The 23,065-nt window shown below is 39.8% G+C and overlaps 3 protein-coding genes across 3 annotated transcripts; 2 read left to right on the forward strand and 1 right to left on the reverse strand.

The window, feature by feature from the left end:
* Window positions 1–5,349: 5,349 nt before the first annotated feature.
* On the forward strand, window positions 5,350–12,774 carry scyl1 (SCY1-like, kinase-like 1). The gene is made up of 18 exons (XM_079479553.1): window positions 5,350–5,533; window positions 6,259–6,399; window positions 6,666–6,788; window positions 6,897–7,114; window positions 7,313–7,403; window positions 7,516–7,671; window positions 7,753–7,911; window positions 8,082–8,189; window positions 8,291–8,404; window positions 8,499–8,654; window positions 8,750–8,938; window positions 9,690–9,765; window positions 9,893–10,087; window positions 10,327–10,454; window positions 10,571–10,651; window positions 10,736–11,077; window positions 11,216–11,294; window positions 11,418–12,774. The coding sequence occupies exons 1-18, from the start codon at window positions 5,426–5,428 to the stop codon at window positions 11,540–11,542; spliced, it is 2,589 nt and encodes an 862-aa protein (XP_079335679.1). The 5' UTR covers window positions 5,350–5,425; the 3' UTR covers window positions 11,543–12,774.
* A 272-nt stretch (window positions 12,775–13,046) lies between these two features.
* LOC306907392 (uncharacterized protein) lies at window positions 13,047–16,846 on the reverse strand. Its single transcript, XM_079479448.1, has 10 exons — window positions 16,759–16,846; window positions 16,513–16,566; window positions 16,147–16,255; window positions 15,732–16,000; window positions 15,593–15,664; window positions 14,915–14,987; window positions 14,694–14,749; window positions 14,245–14,353; window positions 13,892–14,160; window positions 13,047–13,694 (listed from the first exon to the last, which is right to left on the reverse strand). Exons 2-10 carry the CDS (start codon window positions 16,528–16,530, stop codon window positions 13,575–13,577), a joined length of 1,095 nt encoding a protein of 364 aa, XP_079335574.1. The 5' UTR covers window positions 16,531–16,566; window positions 16,759–16,846; the 3' UTR covers window positions 13,047–13,574.
* Window positions 16,847–18,714: 1,868 nt separating this feature from the next.
* ints5 (integrator complex subunit 5) lies at window positions 18,715–23,059 on the forward strand. Its single transcript, XM_079479280.1, has 2 exons — window positions 18,715–19,017; window positions 19,752–23,059. The coding sequence occupies exons 1-2, from the start codon at window positions 18,944–18,946 to the stop codon at window positions 22,777–22,779; spliced, it is 3,102 nt and encodes a 1,033-aa protein (XP_079335406.1). The 5' UTR covers window positions 18,715–18,943; the 3' UTR covers window positions 22,780–23,059.
* The last annotated feature ends 6 nt before the right edge of the window (window positions 23,060–23,065 follow it).

The raw sequence follows: 23,065 nt of genomic DNA on the forward strand, positions 1-23,065 counted from the left end.
CAGTAATTGTATTAGCCTCTCATTGTTTGGTTAATTGTATTTGGAAAAGGGATGTGTGTAGGCTTTTTTTCCTCCCTTTTGCATTTTTCAGTGTGCGGTGTCCCTGAATGCTTTCAACTGAAGATGTCATCCTAACATTTGTATGTAAAGATTTGTTTTCGCATCAATCAACTTCAGCCTCTTAAGTCACATAAGGTCACTAAACAAGCCCATTTGTTGCTAACGTTTTTCATTAAAAGTCTGTTGTATGCTGCTGGATGAGCACTGCCATTACAAATTAGATGTAATTTGTATTGAGTGTACGTTCTGTATGTGTTGACATAAGTTAATAAATGCATAGCCTATTGTGATTGAAATATTTTGGTATGCATTTGTTTCTTTTGGTATGTGTCGGGCTTTCTTTGGTATTTCTCTATGCTTTTTCAGGTGTGAATGTTAAGCTTGGTGCTTTTTGTAAAGCTTGGATGCCAGGGCTTGGTCAACTCTTTTCAAGGTCGCAAGGCAGATAAGTCCAGTCCTACAGCTGTGCACGGTGCAAAGGAGGAAAGGCAAACTATACATATTTTAAAGTGATGATGCTTTATGCATAAATCTAGTTAAAGAACACATCTTAGATTTGCTTTGAACATAGTTTGTTGTTCTGGGGTTGGGTGTAGGGGTCTTGCTTTTTGCCATTTTTGATCTTGCAGAATCTTACAAAGCCGTATGAGGAGTACCACCTTTCAGAAGAAGTTGTGCACTGAAATCCCTGGGTCGACCGAACGCTTCGTCAGGCAGGAGACTTGGTTGTAGTAAAACTACATATATTTAAAGTTTAGAACCCAGTCACTATGCCCTGCGCAACTGTGCAGGGTGCGTAAAGTTGCTTTACAAATGTATAGCAATCGTCTCTTCAGCTGTTGCACAACTGTGCTCCAGAGTCTAAATTTAAAGTGGCTGGGAAAAGCTGGGCAACTGCACTGCTTTATTTGGAATTTACAGCTGTAAAATTGCTGGAAAACGATGTCTGGGTGGGAGGGGCTTTGCATTTTCTCTTCTGCAGAATCTCATCTGTCAGCTGTGGTGAAAGTGTGTGATGTTCGTCCTGTGGAGTCAGTAGTAACCAGGTGTCTTAACCTTTAAGTCTAATTATACAATCATCCATGAAACGTCAATAACATCAATCACCAACGCTTCAGAAGCTACTCTTATTTTATGCCTTCATGTACCTAAAGTTTCCCTGCATTTCTTAACCCTTTAGTTGAGTCACAGTTGGTATTGCTATCGGTGTGGTGGAAGTGTTTGTGTGTAGAAGCTCTTTGTTTCAGATCACTCGTCTGTCCACTGCCGCCTCAACTGCATCTGAATGAAAAGCTGTCTGTGAGAGCAGTTACCTGGTGAATGTCTTCACTTGAATGAATGGCTGTCCGAATCCCCCTTCCGTACGCTTGAGAGCTTTGTCCAAACCCCGGAAACAACTTCCTGTTTGCCTGCGCGTCTTCTGTTTTGTTCCCCCATTCTTCAATTTTAGGTTCGTTTCACTTAGAGAGCAAATTTGTCTTGTCTTCTGGGAGATGCCTAACCACCTAATGGAACACTGGGGAAATCCAGTCGCTCTGATCAACACTCAGGCTTATTTTGCTGCTAATTGAGCATCCCTCTGCTGCTATCTGCTATGAGTTAAGTACATATAGTTGATCTCGATCTTCTGTATGGATAGAAGCCGTACTGCTCTAAATATGCATGTACATAACCCTTGCACTAAAATTTAAAAATCTATTGTTAGTATTACAATATCAGTATTTGGAAGCTTTGGGAAGGGGCGGGGCAACACTTTCTCTTTTTTTCAGGTATGCCGTTGTGATTTCTTCTAAAATTGAGCCCTAGCGTGGGAGTGGACGGATGTGCTTGCGTCGACGCAATTCTAAGTAACTCGTTTTTGCATTTGCGAATGAGTGAGGTTTTTTATTGCATTGGGATGGGGAGGGGGATTGGGGCTTGTAAACTTCTCTTTCTCATTGCAGCTGTAGCCTTACTAATCCTTTGTACTCAACTTCGAAGAGTTGGTGCAAAACCCAACTGGCTTGAGATAAGTCGACGTTCTTTTAAATGCTCATGAGAATAGAATTTGGGGTCTTGGGGTGGGTCCGAAAACTCTGCAAGCTTCTCTTTAGTTACAGGACCTGTGATTTGCAACGATGGCCGTTTTGTACTGCTGTGTTCGTGGGATTTCGAGACGCAGGTGATTTCGTTGTGGTAAATGAGAATTACACCATCTGGACATGACATTGTATTGGGGTGGGTGGGGGGGCTCTAACTCTTCTCTTTGTGTTTCAGCTTTTACATAGGGTGTGTCGTCTCTGAACACAAGCTCAGCCTTTATCAAGACCTTGCTGGTCAGATATGTGTAAACATTTAAACTTGTTTCGAGATCTTAATTACTTAATGCCATATATGGCCGTTTAAATAGATTGTCTGGGTTTTGGGGGAAATCTGCAGTCTTCTGTCTAGTTTCAGGCTGGTGAAGATGAGCCATTCAAGAGTATTGTAGAGCAGTTGGTTTGGGGTTTTCTTTTCCTGAGGGAACAATCTTGGATTGTTTCCTCAGGTTTTGCTTTTAACCTCATAACAAAAAAGCAAAAGACTCTGGTGGTGGCACTCCTGATTTCTTGGGATGGGGTTCGATTCCCTGCGGTGTCTTTGCATTTGTAGGACCTCTGCTCAAATAATACTCATTCGTAGATGACTAAAAACAAGTCTTCATTGTATGCACTTGTCAAATTTTCAGACTGTTAAAAATGCATGGATGACTCTATGCTGTGTGTACTGTGTTGTGCTTGAAATAAGGAAAATCCTGTTGTTTTTTTACAGGTTTCAAGTTTATTCTAAATACCTGGCAATAGTTCTGTTGCTTAATATTCTGTAGGTGTTACAGTATCTTTGGGAAACTAGCATTTAATCAACCATTTTTGAAGTATTTCAAAAATTTCTGAACTTTATGCATTACATAAAACCGTTTTAAACACAACATTGTCAAGTTTATAGCTGATGTAACAGGTGCAAGCTAGTGAAGAGCTGTGCAGTGTGTAAACCTCACTCCCCGACCAACAGAGACAGACGCTAGAGACTGCGGTCTTTAGCCTCCTCGTTAGAGCGCCTGTCTCCCATTCAGACATACGTTGTTTTGAAGCCCGCGCTTCGTAGTTCATAGTTTATTTTGCTTTTACTTATGCAAGTTTTATTTCTGTAATACTAGGTTATGTATTAAAGCTTACCCAGCAATGAAAATGAGTAGATTGTAAATTGACAAAATAAAACTCAAATAATTTGCATAATCACATGTTCTCTCAATGTTTTTTTGTCATCAACTTTATTTCAACGGAAAGCTCGTACATACTGATAGTCTGGACTCTCATCAGGGGTTTAGTAAAATAGAAACTGATGATTCAATATTGATAATGTAGACATTCTCAGAGAATTTACAGGTCATACTTTATTTAAATGCTAAATATAATAATACACCATGTATTTCTTGAGTAGAGTGATCATTTATCTTTTAATACATTTTGTCTCCTGGCAACGTGACAAAGTTTGTAATGTAATTTCTGATTTATTTGTATCGATTGCAATCGATGTCGTAGGCAGCGAAGAGTGCAGGTGTCGACTGCAAGTGACGTCAATTGCACAGGAAGCGAAGGTGTCAGTGTACAAGTGCAGTTCTGCAGCCAGATGTTATTTCACCGCAGGCGGTGGAAAAGACGCAAAATGTTATGCACTCTTACCCAGTAGTACATGCTATATAACTACAGTTATGTACTACCCAATCTTCAGACCCTAATCAAATAAACTTGTGGGGTGACAACCAGAAATGTGGCGAAACCAAGAGGAATTATGGTCTGTAGCCAAAAGTTGGTCGACTCAATGCAACACGGATGTGAAGAAAATCTCAAAGACAGAGGCTATTCCACTAAATATAACTTCAGCGTTTCACAAGAACGCTAAATCTTGAAGCATTTTTCATTTAATACAGTAAATGTTTGATTTTGTAAAGCAAAATACAGAAGCTGCAATTTCTTTGAAGAGCCTAAAATTTCATTTTCTTCACTTTCTGTTGAGTAGGCCTAATAACAAATTTGATACCTTCATGTTTTGATTTAGAATAGAATGTGTAGTGTTCCCAATGCAGTTGTGTATTGAAATAAAATGATTTTTACTCACTTTTTTAAACCCACTGCAATTTTTTTGAACAAATGCAGCCATAGCTACAGGAGTCTTGGGGTCTGAGTCTCTGAGTCTCAGTATTAATACATGTTAATTGTGGATTTCTGCGTGTGTTTTTAATCTATCGTAATAACCGTTTTTGTGATGGCAAATAAAGCAATATTCAACACTAGTACAGTCAGTGTAAATGTCTAATGCATATATTACACAAGTGATCTCTTATTCAATTACACATTACTTTAAAATGATATTTTTAGCCTATGATTATATACTTTGCTAACTGCATGATGCTTTTTAGTTAAAAAAAGAACTTTAAACCTTTATTGCATGTACCCGAGTGACTCAAAATTGCTAATTAATTATAAATGCATAACACTTATAACATCATTAAACGTTATGGGGTCATTTGATTATTTGTGATTCGGATGTTTGAATCTTGTTCAGCAAAATGAACGAATCTTTTTTCGAGTCATTTCGTTCATCTGAGGAAAACGTTGCAGGTTTATAACCAACTTACTCCATAACGTTTATTTATGCTTTTTGACCAGATTTATAATAAGAAATAACTTGTATTGCAGTTAGGGACAAGTTATGAAAAACAGTAATCTAATTATTTCCAGACAGCCGTATAAACTCTGCAATCTGTACAAGAAACAAAAATGATTCGTCTATAGCTCATCTCGAGACTTCACGCCCGAGTCATTCGTTATTTGATATAGTCTGCATTTACAGAAAAATCCAAAATTATTAGTTAATGAACTTCCCATCATTTAAATCATAGAGATGTCGATTCGCACAGGACTAATACTATTAATAATGCAGCTGGGCCGATTGCTATCGGGCCGGAATCGGGCAGTGAGTATTTATGCATCCGGCGCGATTACAGCAAACGGAGGTGGGCCGATGGGTATGGCTCTGGCAGGTAGGAATGTAAACGCAACCGGCCCGATTGTTTTTTGCTAACTGGGTTCAGTGTTCGGTGATATATGGCAGGTAATTTGCGGGTCTGTACAAATAACAATAATTTAAAGACATTTAAGAACTAAAATCTCTCCACAGCAAATATAAAATACGCTATACAAAAAGATATCAGTTATTTTTTCGTCTTATCAATATACATTTTTTTCTTATATTTGAATGTCAATACAGTAGAAAGGTAGTTGCGCCCTCTAGCGGATTGCTGTCCGACCAACAGCAACACTGTGGGCAGGATTGACGGGGAAGGATGTGGTCCTTTTTCTCTCGGGATCCTATCAAAGACTTTAACTATGACATTTTACCAGAAAACCAAGAAAGGTCAGGGATCTGGACCCTTAGTCGTGGCCGGCGCAAGGTAAAAATCAAACACATTAACATAAAATATATATTTTATCAAAGCAGGCCCCTGAGGCCCCGGGCTAAAGTTTAGCTGCGTCTTGCTTAGCATTGTGCTATAGCGACCACTGCAGCGAAGCATAATCGGGCTTAAAACTCACGTGTTTCTTTTAAATGTTATATATTTTTTTAGAATGGGGTAGTATATTTGCGGGCCATTACATTACTGTTTAGACTACAAACGCCGGTATTGTCGAGGACATATTTTTGTCATCTTTCCTCAAGGATAGCCACGTAATGTTGTTGATGTGGCCACGTCAACATATAACTGCACCAGTCATATAAGACTGTGCTGAATTAAGTCAGCCTTTATTTGCTTCCTTGTGTCTATGTGTCAGTTATTGTATGTTCTATTAGTTGTCATCACTCATGTATTTATTTGTAACTTAATGGCTGAGAAAAGCTGCGGATGTTATTGTTTACTGTATCCGTGTCCAGATAGGCCATGTTGACAGGTATCTATTATGATCATTTACAAAGATTACCGACAGTTATCAATAACCGTATCTGATTCTCATTTACAAAGAGTACTGACAGGTATCATATTGACAGGTCAAGCTAAATAAATCATAAAAAAAATTTGTAATAATTAGTTAATAAGAAAATTCCAAATATCTTTGCACTACATGTTTCATATGGGAGAATTATAACTTAACCTAACTTCTATGTTCTTTTTTTGTTCAGACGACCGGTGAACCAGTATCAGTCTTCATGTATGATGTGTCCCAGGGAACAGAGGAGCAGACACAATTGGCTAAAGCAGCTTTCAAACGCACAAAAACACTCAGACATCCCAATATCCTTTCCTACGTAGATGGGTTGGAGGTGAGGATCCATGTATTGTCATATTGATGAAGTGACAGTGCGAAGTATAGTGTGATGGTGAAACAAAAAGGCGTTTCTTGAAACAAAGCACTCTTTCGTTTGCTCTCATTTCCTCTTGATCATTTACGTTGAGCTGAGCTTAAAGAATAACCCACAGTTTTAATAGGCTCCTGTTCGAAGACGGGATAATAATTCGTAATTGACAGTGTCACATTTCGTTGTTATCTTACTAATAATAAGTAATAATGACAAAAATGGCTTTTCAGACAGAGAAGAGCTTATACATCGTCACAGAACCGGTGACCCCTTTGACTGCACACCTAAAGGTACAGGCGGATAAAGGTGGCAGTAGAGACTTAGAGGTGTCATGGGGCCTTCACCAAATTGTGGTAAGACATAGACAGCAATCCATAATCACTTTTACACAATGTGTTCATTTAATCATACATTATTTCATACTTACAAATAATATTTTGTTTTCACTCCTCCCCCATCAGAAAGCCCTGAGCTTCTTGGTGAATGACTGTCACCTCCTTCATAATAACGTGGGCATGTGGGCCATTTTTGTGGACCGTGCCGGTGAATGGAAACTTGGAGGGTTGGATCATGTGACCTCTGACCAGGGAGACTCCACCTTACCACCGCCTAAAGTGATCAACCCAGATTTGGAGAAATATGACCCTCCTGATACCCCCGGCAGTGAAGGAGAAAAGTGGTAACAGATATTGTGGCAGAAAAACATGTTGTTGAAATCTAGTCTTTGGTATTTATTTTCACTTAATTTATTTAATCCAGTATTAGTTTGAAAAGTAAAATCTGTCCTCTGTAGTTTATGTAAATTATTTCAGTTTCTGCTGAAGACCTAAAATATCTGCTTATTTGATAAATCTATAAATATGTTGATTTTTTGCAGGGCAGGGGATGTGTGGCGTCTTGGTTGTCTCATTTGGGAAGTATTTAATGGACCTTTACCACGTGTCTCCTCATTACGATCTCTTGGCAAGGTACCAAATCTTTTTAAACCTTTGTGAAGTGTTTGTATTCTGAATTTTTTTTTTACAACAGATACATACTATAAGGTTTATTTTGAGAACCTTGTAAACAAACATCTTACAGATTCCAAAGCAGTTAGTGCCACATTACTGTGAGTTGGTGGGAGCAAACCCAAAGATTCGTCCCAACCCTGCAAAATTCCTGCTGAACTGCAGATCTCCAGGAGGCTTCATGAAAAACAGCTTTGTGGAGAGCTGTCTGTTTCTGGAAGAGATACAGGTATTTAAGATTTGTTTGTTTTACGTGTGTCTTTTTGAACCTGGTCAATCAAATGAGACACTAAAATGCTTGTGTGTGTAGATCAAAGAGCCCGCAGAGAAGCAGCAGTTCTTCCAGGACCTGAGTGAGAATCTCGACTCTTTCCCTGAGGATTTTTGCAAGCACAAAGTGTTGCCCCAACTCCTCACAGCCTTCGAGTTTGGCAATGCTGGTGCTGTAGTCCTCACACCACTTTTTAAGGTAACAAACTTTTTTGATTTTGTTCATAGCAACACTTAAAACACCTGACTGATGCGTACTCACTTCTATTTATTTTCTACTCTTTCTATCCTTAAAAAAACCCTTCTACTTCTATTGTTTACCTCATTTGTAAGTCGCTTTGGATAGCTTTTGTGTGTTTTCTGTGTTAGGTGGGGAAGTATTTGTCAGCTGAAGAGTACCAGCAGAAAATAATCCCAGTCATAGTAAAGATGTTCTCGTCTACTGATCGAGCGATGAGGATACGACTTCTACAACAGGTATAAACAAGCAGCCTTTGTTTAACTTAAATTCCTCCTTACATTATGCACCATCTTAGCATTTTCTCTGCTTTAATTGCTTGTCTTCTTATGACTATCAGATGGAACAGTTTATTCAGTACTTGAATGAAGCAGCAGTAAACTCCCAGATCTTTCCGCATGTGGTACATGGTTTCACAGACACAAACCCTGCCATTCGAGAGCAGACTGTGAAGGTATGTGTAAGCTCCATTTGAAATGGAAGTGTATCAAATATCATTTTGTTTTTCATTTATGTGGATGCTATGTGTCTTTTCTCCGTTCCTTTAGTCCATGCTCCTCTTGGCCCCTAAACTGAATGAGACCAATTTAAACCAGGAGTTGATGCGTCACTTTGCACGACTCCAGGCTCGGGATGACCAGGGACCCATCCGCTGCAACACCACTGTTTGCCTGGGAAAAATCGCCCCCTACCTCAATGCTGGGGTAATTAGTTCTATAATCCTTTGTTTTTTACATCCATGACCTTTGGCTTCTCTTAATGACAGACAGCCCTGTGTCTCTTACATACAATTTTTTAGATGCGGCAGCGTGTTTTAATCTCTGCATTCTCACGTGCAACTAAAGACCCGTTTCCTGCCTCACGTGCAGCTGGTGTGCTCGGGTTCGCTGCCACTCATCAGTACTACAGTGTGACTGAGAGCGCTGCTCGCATTCTTCCCACACTCTGCACACTGACTGTAGATCCAGATAAAAACGTCAGAGATCAGGTATATACAAATAGAGTTGACACTAGGGGTGTAACAGTACGCATATTCATACCGAACCGCCATGAGCCTGAAAATGGAGAAAATTCCAAATAAAGTAATCAGTAATTCCTATGCCCTACTCCCTTCGAAGGGCAGAGCCCTTGAAGTTTATTATTTGGGTTCAGGCCATTATGATGACGTTTGGAATGCACTTGGCAAAGGAAGAGATGAAATTTCCTCATTATCTTCAGCTGGAATGTTCTTGCAACAACGAAGCATAGTGTCCGCCAGCAGATGTCGCTGTTTTAATGGCATAGCTTAAGAATTAAACCGTTTGCAAATAAAAATTCATTTTATATATTAAAAATGTTTAAAAATAAGCTATATAATATATAAACACTTTTTACTAACACTAATATATATATATATATATATATAAAACTTTTCAAAATGTAGAAGGTTTTATGCTGAAGATAATGAGGAAATGATGTCGCTTCATTTGCCAAGTGCATTCCAAAGGTCTTCATATTGGCACGTAAATGCCGTGTTCACTCCAAAGTCTTAACTCCAAGGGGTCCGCCCTTTGAAGTAGTAAAGCATAGGAATGATGACTTTATTTAGAATGTTGCCTGTGACGGTTCGGTACGAATACACGTACCGTTACACCCCTAGGTGAAACACATTTGTCTATTATACAAAGTATTGTAGAGGTACATGTTTGGGTGTGTTATCTGTTGTTTTTCACATTCCTGATGTGCTTTTTTTTCGGTAGGCATTTAAAGCCATAAAAAGTTTCCTCAGTAAGCTGGAGACCGTTTCGGAAGACCCTACTAAACTAGTTGAATTGGGTATGATGATTATTAGCACATGTTTTATAATCATAGATGACTGATAAGGTTGTGAAAAATTCATGGAAATGTATTGGTCAGAAAACCTGTGAATACATTAATATTTTATTCCATTGTTTCCCCTCAGAGAAGGAGGTGACTGCTTCAGCTCAGACAGGAGGGTCTGCTGCCACGTGGGCAGGGTGGGCTGTAACAGGCGTCTCATCACTCACCTCCAAACTTATACGTAATGCTCCTGCTGGTTCGGAGGCACCACCTGCTGAAAACAGCCAAGCCCCCCAACCTACAGCCGGACAAGTAACCAAAACTTCCTCAAGCAAAGGTGTGAACCAAGATTATGTTAACTAAAGGAAATGGTATAAAGATAACCAGAAACTATTGAATGGCAGCTAGAACAATAAGACAACCATTTGGCACTAATGCAAATCATACCTTACCTTAGTTTCCATAATGATACATTTACCTACCAAACATAATGCAAAGCAGTATATAAGACTAGAAAAATAATGAGATCAAAAGTAAAGTTGTTATCTCATCAGCTTCCTCCTATCCTTATTTTAGGTCCAGAGTTGAAAACACAGTCGGACAGCGCCTGTGGTACACATGCCATCCCATCAGAAACGTCAAATGAGGAGACGGCAGAGCCTGAAGGAGATCGATGGGATGATGAGGATTGGGGAAGTCTTGAGGTGAATAAGGTTTATTCAAAATGTTGGGAATCTCTGGTGTTTTTAACAGTTCAATCTTTTTATATTGTGGGAAGGAAGCTGATGTTGAAATACTGAATTGTTCCGTTTTCCCACAGGACCCTGAGAAAGTTCAGACGGACCCAGACGATTTGCATTCAGATTGGTCGGCCATGTCATCAACACAGAAGAAAAGCAATGTAGGTCATTTGCATGAGTGTAACTTCTAATTTGCTGTCTTTGTCAATCTGCTCAAATAGTTTACCGTACCCTTTTAACTCTAGGTTGGTCGGAAGTCATCTCAGGCGGTTAAGAAGCAGAGTTCTGATTGGAGCTCCGGCTGGGATGCCGATGACAGCTGGTCCAATGAGAAAGATGCTGATGGTCAGGGTCAAAGTTCACCTGGTGATGAGGGCTGGGGTAACGATTGGGAGGAAGATGGGGGTCTGACTGAAAGTTTCACCCCGACTCCACAAAATAAAGCTGCATCCTCAAACGTCGTTCCAAAGAGTGGACAGGAAGGAGTACGACTGGCCAGCGATTATAATTGGGATGTAGGAAAATCAACAACATCTGATCTGTTGTCCGGTGTGTCACAAAGGACATATAACGCTGCTGCTACTATGGTAAGAGAGATTGATACACTGGGAAGACTAAATCAAAACCAGCTCTCTTCCAGATCATTTAAACTCAGCTAACCCCCATCTGTCATGGAATAACAAGGGAATGAATGTGGGAATATATGGTATGTGTTTTTGTCATAGAAGTCTGATGGCTGGGAAGCAGAAAATACCGGGGACTGGGGAACAGAGGAAAACTGGGAGTCATTGGATGGAGATCAGGGTCAGTATTTACTTTGTTTTATAACCAAGTTTTTAAATACTGCTGAGTTTTTAAACCGAGGATATTTTAGCATTTTCAAAAAACTGAGGTAATAAATACTCTTCTGTTCGATTTGGTCCTCAGGTTTAAGTAAAGCAGAATTGGCAAGGAAAAAGCGAGACGAAAGAAGGAAGGAGTTAGAGGCCAAACGGGCAGAACGCAAAGCAGCTAAGGGTCCTCTCAAACTTGGCGCACGCAAGCTGGACTGAGTTTAAAAGTAAACACTGATGTTGCAGTATAATCCAAGCTCTGATCAGTCATGAACTATTTAAAGAGACTCCAGTCGGTGTGACATTTTAAAGAAACATTCCTGAGAGGAGGAACCTCAAAGCTGTCTGACTTTTTGGCTTTGCAGAAGTGTGTCCATCTGCCACGTCTGCAAAGCAACTGCTTACACACCAGAAACTATGATATTCCCTAATTTCCAGTACCATGTTTTTATTGATATGTAAAATAATATCATAGTTTACTGAGTGAGCATGAACCCACGTTTAAGAAAGATAAGTGTCAAAGCAAGTTTTAAAAACTATAATCCTAGACATCTGTGTATGTATTCTGATTATACATTTTCATTCTGTTTTCTTGCGAACGTGGACTTTAAGGACTTAGTGAATGACATAAAGAAACATGCCTCTCCACACTTTGACTGTCAGAAATCTAGTCATGTTTAAACACAGACAGGTGTTTTCAAAACAGTGGAATCACAGGACAAGGTTTATATTACAGCTCATGCGAGGTGTTTTGATTTCACCATATGTCAATGTTCCTATTTTTGGTTTGTGCCTTCATTTTTCGTCTTGATTGGCAGGACTGTGTACAATAAACAAATCAATAGATGTTTTTTTAAGTTAAGGAGATCTGGTGCAATATTTTAACAAGGAATTTTCATGTACCGTATACACATGTGAAAGCTTATTTAATATGTACAATAATAAAGAGAAACAGACTCTTTTGTTAGGGACTGTACAGAATCTTGGATGCTCAGTTGCTATGCATTTACACTGCCCCCCGATAATGACAGCAAATTTATCAAACACAAAGCTGCTTTTTTCCTCATGGATGATTAGCAAAAGCAAGTCAACTGCCTTATCAGTATGCATGCATATGTAAGTAGAAACTTTCATGTCATTTCACTCATATTTCAACATGAAGTTGGGGAGAATTGTGCAACAGCAAGGCTGTTTAATAAATATTAAATGTATGTTTTTAGGCAAATACGAAGTTTCCAACTCTGGGTTTGTGATAGACATTGGGCTCAAATAATCAATGATGTAAATTATATTGTTATAACATTAAGTTGGATAATTTGTTGTTTCACAATCTTGTACTGTTGAAAGAGTTTCATCTAGCAAATGGGAACAAAGGTCTCTGTGAACTATTGTAACATAGGCCAGCGTACTCCAATTTGACCTCTAAAAATACATAAAAGAAAACCACACCTAGCTTGTCTTGTATACGTAACTCTTGAAAGTGATGATGGCTTTACTAATCGACAGTATGCGATGTATTTCACATGGTAATCCTTGCTCAAATACCGTCTCCCACTGCTTTGCTATTGCAAAATTTTGAAACAAAGGTTTAATGGAACCGTGTAATACAATTCAACGTCATTGTGCTGTTGCAAAATAACTACACCCCCTCTCATTTCCCGTGGTTCAATTGCACCCTGGTGGTACAGAATTACCAAACAAAAAACTCAAACATGGCAGTATATCAACTCCGCAAAGGTGTTTTATTCGAATATTTCCCTGCTGTCCTGTAACTGGTTGCGGCTTTGCGTTAGCTGCTTAAAAGTCAATCCAGGGAACACACACTAATTAGTATACAGATTGAATGCATATAAGTCACTTTGGTTAAAGCATCTGTCAAATACATGTTTCGTAAATGTAATAAAAATAACAATGATACGTATAAAACACTGTACATGCTTATTCAACACAAAAACTGAGACATGGCAGTTTTGGGATGCATATTTGTTCAAATATTAAACCATATTTGATTATAGAGATAATAACATGATTTAAAAAGTTATAAATGTATGGTATTGAAACATTTCACCCATTAGAGATTTAACATTGAAATACATTAATGTATATCTCATTTTATGTGCTTGTAAAACTATTACATTGTGTGTGATTATTTTCTTTTGTGCTTATAAAACTTAGATAAACGTTTTAAATGTTTGGGTTTTCTATCAAATGCATATATACGGATTAATGAACCGACATTACATTTCGACATTTATTTTGTCTGCTTCTCTTTGTCTTTTGAACCAAAAAGGGCTGCAGCAAGAGCGAAAACTCCAACGCCAACCATTGCTGCAACACCAACTGCGACACCAATCTCCAATGCTTTTCTCACCTGTTAAAAGAAATAAATGTGAATATCAATTCACTGTAATAAATGAAGTGCTCCCAGAAGCAGCTATACCATGTGATTTAAACCTAATCCTCAAGTAATGTCAATATTTACCACAACAGCTCAATAATTCAGATTTTATAAAAAATATAACACCACTATAACTGATTTATATACATATTTACAACCAGCTTCTCTACCTGTCTTGACTCTGGCTTTCCATATCTCAGCTCTGTGACAAAGTGCTCACAATTCTTTCTGAGCACACAATATGGAAGTTTATTTCCCACAAGGCTCTCTGCTTCCCTTATTATATCGCTGATATCTCGAGGCTCATATTTGTCATCTAGAAGGTTGTTGATATGGTACTCGTCTGAGCCCACAACATCCCAGATTTCTTCCTTCTTCACCAAGGCTCTGTCACACGCGACTGACATCATGCTGTATGCACCAGCGTCGGCACGCTCAGCTATAAATGTAAGGGACATCATTTTAAAAAGGCTAAGCCATTATGTTTTACAATGTAATGTTTTACTATTATCAGATAACTCACAAGGGGGGGCCAGGTGAATCACAAAACCATTACCCACATAGATAACCCAGTGCTGGTATCCACCCCTGCTGATTTCAATGAGGTCTCCTGGTTCTGGCTTTAAATCATTCTAGGACAAAATAACATCGGGTCACATTAGTTACAGTTTATTGAGGAATAGTAAACGCCGTCTGCCTTGTCGACGCTTGTGGTAGCTTATCAGAAGAAGAGACAGAAAGTAAAAGTGTTGAGGGTGCTCTCTCAAAATACATTGTAAGCAAAGACATCCGCTCTTTATGCTTTTTTTGTTTCTTTTTTGTTGCCGAAAGTTTGCTTTGTCTTTGATGTTGAACCTTAAACCAAAAGTGCAATAATTACAAACAAGTAGAAACAACGCCAGAATATTCGTCTCCTTGTTTGTAATTTTATCTTAATTATTCAAACTCCGTAAGGCCAGTATATACATTTACCTTAGTCGATGCCATAGCAACCTTATCAAGCTCCTCTTCTGGTTTTGACACTAATCCTATACGAACAAATAAAAGACATCGGTGTTTCTACTGTATTAGTTTGTTTGTCAAGCATACACAAAACACAGCGCCGTTATTTTTCAGGCTTTTGAGTGAGATCTTTGATTTACAATTACGATTTGATCATAAAACGTCGATTAAACAAAATATGGAAGATATACCTACAATCTTGCGTATTTGATGGATATTACCACCGGCAAACGTGTCGCAGTAAATAACATCACAGATGAAGAATCATCTAATCGCCAGCTAAACTACCGACCAATCAGCGCGCAGAGAAAAAAAAATCGATTGATCTCATTGGAGAACGCCCTTAAAGGGCTCTTACGGCTTTTCTACTGGAAATGTTTTGTTTTTGTTTAATAAATATACACGCTACATGTACATTTGCTGGAATTCTTCGCACAAGCATGTTAAATGATGACAGGCTTGTAAACAAACATTTAGCTTAGTGCAAATGAATGCAAGATGAAGACAAAGCGATACAAAGAGGAAGAACCTTAAAGCCGTCTGCAAACACCAGAAAAACTATATTTACTGTATCGTGATTTATTAATGTAAAAAAACTGAATGGATGTGAACTCGCAAATTATAGCGAGTGTCATTAAGTGGTACCAAAACCAAAATAGAAACAGGTCAAAAGGTAAATAGAAAAAAAATCCTTTATTAATGTCGAAATACATTATTATAAATAGTTCTGTTTGTTGAAAATCAATTAGTTTTAAATTACATTCATAACAAACACATTTACTGATATGAAATTGTAAAGGCCTTGGTTGTGCATGTCGAAGCGTTTATTTTGTCTGCTTCTCTTTCTCTCTTGAGCCAAATAAGCCAACAGCATAAGCAAATGCTCCAAGGGCAGCCACTGTAAGACCAGCTGCAACACCGATCTCCACCACTGTTCGTACCTGTGAGAATGGACAGGAATTAAGCATATCAGTTCACTTTGAGATAACCTTGATGCAACACCCGTACCTGGCGGGACTCTGGCTTTCCATATCTCAGCTCTGTGACAAAGTGCTCACAATTACACGTGACTACACAGTATGGATGCATTCTGCCCAAAAGCCTCTGTGCATCCCGTAGAATATCTTTGACATCTCGGGGCTCATATTTGTCATCGAGAAGGTTGTTGATACGGTACTCGTCTGAGCCTACAACATCCCAGATTTCTTCCTTCTTCACCAAGGCTCTGTCACACGTGACTGACATCATACTGTATGCACCAGCGCTAGCATACTCTGCTGCAAATAAAAAAGAAAAAGAGACAAAACGTTATCGGTAAAATCATTAGTCATGTTCAAAATAAAATATTTCTTAAACTTGTCTATGAGATACTTCATTGTACTGTAATGTTTGTTATATTATATCTATTATTCTTATGACTCACAAGGTGGGGCCAGGTGAATCACAAAACCATTACCAACATAGATAACCCAGTGCTGGTATCCACCTCTGAAGATTTCAATGAGGTCTCCTGGTTCTGGCTTCTCATCATACTGGGAGACAATCATTTCAGGTGTTATTTAGCTACACTTTGGGGAGAGATTGAGACACACCGCTTTATAGACAAAAAAAGTACAAAGTAAAAGGGTTGTGGCTGTTGTAAAAGACATCCGCTTATTGTTTTCAGCTTTCTGATACGGAAACTTTAAGAGTCCGGGCAGCAGTAAACCATAATATCACCAAAAACAACTGAAGTAAAAACAACGCCAAAAACAGTCGTATTTTCATTCTTTACAATCTTACAATTTACCTTTCTAACCGGTGCCATGGAAACCTACAAGCTGAATCCGTTTTGACACTGATCCTAGGACATGCACAGAATTGAATATAGGCTACATGTTATTCTGTATATTTATAGTGTACACATAATGCATGTTTTACTAAATAATAAACAAAACAGACTTTTCCAGGCTTTGAGTGAATCGAATACATACGATGTGATCTCAAATTAATAAGCAAACGTGTTTCGATAAAATAACTGCTATTACATACTTACAGTGGTGGTGTGTTTGTGAGTACGATCACTATCCATGCAGTTTTCGTTGTGCAGAACCAGCTGGTGATTATATAGAGTTGAGGGAGTTATCTATATCTTCACCTGACCAATCAGCATGCAGAGAACGAAATAGCTTGATCACAATGGCTTTTTCTTTTTTCGTTTGCTGCTGCAATGGTTGGAATACACTCCAGCCGGTTGAACCAGCTTTGCGTAAATTACAATTTAGCATAGTCTTGACGTAACCCAAGTCTATTTTACACCACTTCATTGTTGATCACAAACTTCCAAGATACGGAAGACGGCCATCGTTAGAATAACTTTCATGCAGTTGTGTATTTACGATGCACCAGTTTAGTCATTTGCATAAAACACACCCAGTCAATCTCCATATTAGGGCTTTGCGCCTGACCTTTCCTTTACCACCTGTCACCTGCGCGTAATTATTTAAAATATATAAAATATACAACTATTATCCTGAGATGACATGCATTGTCATTTGTCTTAGTGAGAGAGCGAAGTAAAGAAAGTGACATGGGGCCGGTTGCACCAGCTGTGTAGTTACAATTTAGCCTAATTTTGAGTTAAACGGGCACTAAGTTACAACTAACGCACTACTAAATATTTTTGTGTTTCACCGTTCAACTTAGTTGAAGCGTAACGTTACGTATAAACTAAATGTACGGAAGCGAGAAACTTCCGAAATAACGTCCGAATGGCTGGTGCTACCCTACCCAGGACTTTTAAAATCGTTTTATTGATTCAATGCATGGCTCATTTATTTATTGTTTGTGTTTGGTACGTTACTTTAAGGCACTTAACAAAAAGTTCCTCTCGTAACCTCGGTTCTCTAAAACAAAGAGTGAAGAGATCCAGATGTGAACAGCATCTGTACCTGACCTCCGCAGAAGCATCCAATTGCATGCTTCTGCAGAGGTCAGGTACGAATGCCCTTCCCATAGGTGGATCTTGAACACGAGATGATGGAAGAGAACCTGGTACCTTCCAGGTGTTCCATGGGACTGCAAGTGCCATTTCCTTGTTCTCTTCATCCACTCTGCCAATGCTTTGAAAAAGTTGCATTGTTAAAGGCTGCAGCAGTTTGTACACCGTTGCATTTGTTTTCTCTCTTAGAATTGTTGTATGTCTCTACAATGGATTAAATGAAAAATGCATAACACATAGGCTATACTCTCTATAAGTAACTAACAGGAGCCCTTTACATCTTGTTTTTTCATTACAGGAAGAAAAACTCCCACTATTTTGGGACTACAATGTAACTCTTTGTGTTTATTATTTCTGTTGCAATTACAAAATATAGGCCTACTATAAATCTATTTAAATAAAAAAATAAGTTCTGTTTTAAAATATTTTCTTGTTGAAATGTTTGTTCACATGTTTGTTCGAGACATAACTTTCTATTTAAATTCTGAAAAATATTTTTTATTTGACATTAAAAGTCTATACTTTGTGCATAAGGGTTTGTTTAAAAATGAACAGGCCCCCCTAGCTATACGTGAATATTGAACTTAATATCTACGTCCAAGAGGGGTCGTTGTCCGACGTCCAGATACTGACCAGATATGCACGTCGTGTAGACGTACAGATATGGTCCAGGACAGACCGACTTAATATAGACATGATCTGCACGTCTGGCAGACGTCACCTGTTTGTTGGGGATATAGATTATGTAGATATTACGAATATTAAGTAAATAATATATCTAAAAGCACTATGCAAATAATAATTACATAAACATGTAGGGGTATATATTTTCTAGCGTTTTCAGATATTGTACTTAAAAGTCACACAAATCTATGAGAACATAACAACATAAGCTACAAAAACTGTTGGTAGCACCATCTGCGCTAAACTATATATGGTTCGCCTTTATTTCCGGCCTGAGACTGGTGTGTGTCCTGAAACGATATATCTCTCATCTGCATTTGTGGAGAAGTGCACAAAATCTCTCCCAAACTGCAGAGGGCGATACGTATGGCCAAACGTTATATTCCATATGCCGAAAAAATGTTCGTGCATGTCCGGTGTATGCTCCGTCATTCATTGAAGCTTAGTTAAAATCGTTAAAAGTTGTATAAACGTCCCCTCTCTTAATTATTTATAACTGTCATTTTCACGTAAATAAAATACTGTGAATGGAGAATTGTGCCTGAGCACCTAAACGATGTCTGCCATGTTCGAGGGGAATGCCTTGTCAGCCATGCAGACTTCTCACTGCCACACTCTAAACAATTACAGGTGAGCAAAATAATCTTAAAGGTTGTTCAAAAACTACCCTTACAAGTTGATCAATAATAGGACAGTTTCAATCGGTCGGAATTTACAGTTAGGGTGTATCTGCATTAAAATGTATTAATCATACGTAACAACACCACCACGCCTTTGTTCTTCCTTTGCTGTCAATATGGTTAAGATGGAATATTTATAAACATTGAATAGTAGGTTAATTCATGTTTATGCTAATGTTTTGTACGTTTTACTGTTAAATGTTATCTACTAACATGCCTGTCATTTTTTGGCTGAGAGTTTGCTATACTTCTTTTCAGATTCAGGACATTTATTGCAATAGTTTAAACATCAATAAACATTATATATTTTTGATACTACCATGTAAAATATATCCGGGCATTTTAACAGGGTTTGATAGGGTGAAGTTGAATTGGAGGTTATTTAAATAATGTATAGGGGTAGGTGGTATGAACCATAAGGTTTTTTAAACAAAAAAATCAACCGAGTCAGTGTTATAAATGTTATTTCATATATTTTTTGTATGTCAAAGATAGATAACTTTACACCGCCTGCTCTTGTGTAAAGCATGTCATACAGTTACTACTGTTAAATGTATACTGTCTTTATATGTAGTAGTAATAACGAATATGTGAATAGATGTTTGTAGTTCTTTAATGTGCGTGCTAAATTTATAAAATAAAAGTTTCTACATACACTAACAGTGCTTTTTTCCTCTCTATTAGCCCTCAAGAGCTGGCTTTAGAAATCAAGGCTTTCATCAGCGGTGTTGACCAGACGCAGGGACGTAAACTTAACGTTCGCGATCATGCCCGATGTGCAGTGCGCCTCCTTCGAACGGTACCGGCCTGTCGCGGAGCCGTCCTAGAGCACTTAAGGGGAGTGTATGATGAATATGTTGCTGCTTTCCTTCAAGATCTGGAGGCAGAAGGTGAAAATGGAGGCAACGGTACGAGTGCAGCAAGCAACACCAGCGTTTCCAATCTAGAGGATGTCATTAAAGAGGTTCATGCAGTCCTCTCAGAATTCATCAAGCTTAGTCCTAAAGCTTGGGCACCACTTGTGTCCACATGGGCCATAGATCTTCTTGGTCAGCTTAGCAGCAAGCACGCAGGACGAAGGGCAGCTCCTCACTCCTCCAGCCTGAATGAGCTGCTGCAGCTTTGGATGTCGTGTGCAGCCACACGCTCACTTATGGAGTGCTACTCTCAGTGTCTGGCAGCCATGTTGGCATGGTGTCCCGATGCCTGTGTGGATGCTTTGCTGGACACCTCGGTTCAGCACTCGCCTCATTTTGACTGGGTCGTTGCCCACATTGGCTCTGCTTTCCCTGGTACTATCATCAGCAGGGTGCTGGTTTGTGGACTCAAAGATTTTTATGCACATGGATATTCCTCCGCTGAGAAGATGAGTCAACAGCAGGCAATAGACAAGAGCAGTAGGGTCCCCAAAATAGGCTCAGTGGTTGGTATCCTAGGACACCTGGCCTCCAGACATTCAGATAGCATCAAGAAAGAGCTTCTCAGGATGTTCCAAGACAGTTTGTCCTCTCCGTCTCAAAACGTACCGCCACATTCATCTGGGGCAGGTGGGTGGGAGAACTCCCCTCATCTCCGTAGGGCCACCGTGCCCTTTTTGCTTCAGCTGGCTGCTCTTTCACCTACACTCCTGGGTGCTGTTTCTGCAGAGCTGGTGGAGTTTCTCCGACCACCTGTACTACTTCAACTGCAGGCTCAGTTTCAGGCTTTGCCCCTGGAGGAGCTTGAGAACATGCTAGGTCTAGCTGTGCATCTCATTAGCCAAAGCCCTTCGGGCGGAGCAAGGGTGTTTAAGTTCCTCGCTGACACTGCCACACCATCTTCTGTGATCATATCAGGTCCTACACCCTCTCCACATGACAGTATTCGAGAAGCCTGTGATCGCTTACTGCAAATGCTCCTGCTACATCTTCACAAGCTTGTTCACAACTGTTCGGAGGGTAACGAACCCTACCAACGCCATTCAACTGCCTCTGGTTCAGCAATGCCTCAAGTGATTCCATTTCTAGATGAGCTCCAGGGCCACATTGGAAAACTTTGTGCCGAAACACTCAGGCTCGAGCGGAAAAGGCACCTTTGGTTGCATCAGCTTCTTTGTCTGTTATCTGTATATGGTGGCGCGAGTATGGCCACTGAAGCTTTGTGTCAGTTCTTCACCCAAGCCCGCAATACAGAAGAGCTTGCCCTGGCATCGCAGCTGTACACCCCACTCTCCACTTCTCTTTCTGGCTTGCTTCCTTCAACAGTAGCTCGCTGCGTTGCACAGATCCAAACCCAGAACCTTAACAACAAAGAAATGGCTCAGCTCCTGAACAACCTAGCTACAGCCGTACAGAGCAAAGAGGAGGATCGTAAAAATGGAGCGGGGAGTTCAACTCAGTCGTCTATGTCTGCACAAGTCAGGATCGCTGTTTCCAACCACCTTCATGATTTCTGCCCCTTGCTTCTTTATGGTGACACGACGGTATCTCGAGCTACTGCCCGTCTGCTGTCATGTAGCCAGCTTCCCCGAGCATGTCCTCCAGCTCATCTATTACTGATATGTCGAGCGGCAGTCTCGCACTTCTTTGTGTCTGTACGACAGCGAGGGGAGGGCCTTGAGGTAGGATCGCAGGCAGGAGAAGAGGAAGTTGGCCACTCCATACGTCTCTTGTCACGTCTGGCAGGCTACTCCCCTTTGACACTTAAAGCTGTGCTGCAACAACTGGTGGAAGGTGCCTTACACAAAGGAAACAGAGATTTGTTTGGAGGTCTGCAGGGAAGTCCAGGTGATGACATGACGCAACCACCCAACCACCTGGGTGTCTCACTTTTGGGCATCAACTGTAAATTCGGCACCTCTGTTAACTTCTCTGGTAGCGTATGGTCTGTGTTCCATTCTGGTGTTATTGGAAAGGGTTTAAAGCCTCCCCATACTCTCTCACAACCAGATCCAGACAGAGTCATTCATAATATACAGACTTTACTTGCAGTGACTGTTCAGTGTTGTAGTTCAGGTGGAGGAAGCACTACTGGCAACGCTAGAAACGGCTCTGCTGCAGGTGCCGCAAATGGCCGCTACCCTAATGCCAAAGAAACTCTTGTTTCAGAGGACCTTCCCCCCATTAATGCAGAAGCTGCAAAGGTCATCGCGGTAACCCTGGTTGAGAACATCTGCCCAGATGTAGCAAACGGAGAACTGTCATGGCCACCAGAGGAACATGCAAAAACTACAGTTGAGCGAGACATACACATTCGCCGTTGTTTTGAAGGAAACGCTGTGTTGTTCCATTTTCTTTGTGTGGTCGCAGCTGGACGTCCAGCTTTGTGCTACTGTTCGGTTGTTTTAAGGGGCCTACTTTCAACATTATTGGCTCATTGGGAAGCATCAAGAGAACAATTGGTATCAGACTCCCCCTGGCATCTTCAGGCCTCCTGTTTGCTTGTATCATGTATGGGTGAGGGACAGCTTCTACCACCAGTACTGAGCAACATCCATGAGGTTTTCCCTCACATCTCACCATTTGAGGTTAGGCTCCTCATGTTGGGTGTATGGGAGTACATGCGAGGCAACAGCCCTATGCCACAGAAGTTCAGTTTCTGTGCTGATCAGGGACTTTTCTTCCGGGACTTTTCACGGGATGGTGATGTTGCACGCTATATTGCACCCATCCACAGTGTTCTGCATAAGAACATTGACCGTCTGGGACACCTTTGCTGGAGATTTCAAGTTTAAGTTTTGTAACATACTGTTACAGATAGTAGTGCTTAGATTTAAATGTGATGCTTCTAGAGAACATGTTGAGGTGTGAAATATAGGGAAAGAACTCTGTATATTTTTGTCAAACGTAATTACTGTTCTGCTAACCATCACCTCTGTTTTTGTAGGAGTAAATATGTTAAGCAAATATTTTTGTAGATTTTTTAAGCACTGAAAATGTTTATGCATACATTGGAATGTAATCCACTTTCTATTTGCATTTGTTGTTTGGAAACCAGTAAAGATCTTACAAATTGTTGAT

Source organism: Barbatula barbatula (genome assembly GCF_947034865.1).
Source record: "Barbatula barbatula genome assembly, chromosome: 18".
Taxonomy (NCBI): Eukaryota; Metazoa; Chordata; class Actinopteri; order Cypriniformes; family Nemacheilidae; genus Barbatula; species Barbatula barbatula.

Coding starts and splice junctions, on each gene's coding strand:
- LOC306907392 (XM_079479448.1), bottom strand. Junction 14,750..14,914: donor TCAAATACGCAAGATTGTAG/GTATATCTTCCA, acceptor TTGTTCGTATAG/GATTAGTGTCAAAACCAGAA. Junction 14,354..14,693: donor TTGCTATGGCATCGACTAAG/GTAAATGTATAT, acceptor ATTTTGTCCTAG/AATGATTTAAAGCCAGAACC.
- scyl1 (XM_079479553.1), top strand. CDS start 5,426: ATGTGGTCCTTTTTCTCTCGGGATCCTATCAAAGACTTTAACTATGAC. Junction 8,405..8,498: donor TTCGAGAGCAGACTGTGAAG/GTATGTGTAAGC, acceptor CCGTTCCTTTAG/TCCATGCTCCTCTTGGCCCC. Junction 10,455..10,570: donor AGGATTGGGGAAGTCTTGAG/GTGAATAAGGTT, acceptor GTTTTCCCACAG/GACCCTGAGAAAGTTCAGAC.
- ints5 (XM_079479280.1), top strand. CDS start 18,944: ATGTCTGCCATGTTCGAGGGGAATGCCTTGTCAGCCATGCAGACTTCT. Junction 19,018..19,751: donor CACACTCTAAACAATTACAG/GTGAGCAAAATA, acceptor CCTCTCTATTAG/CCCTCAAGAGCTGGCTTTAG.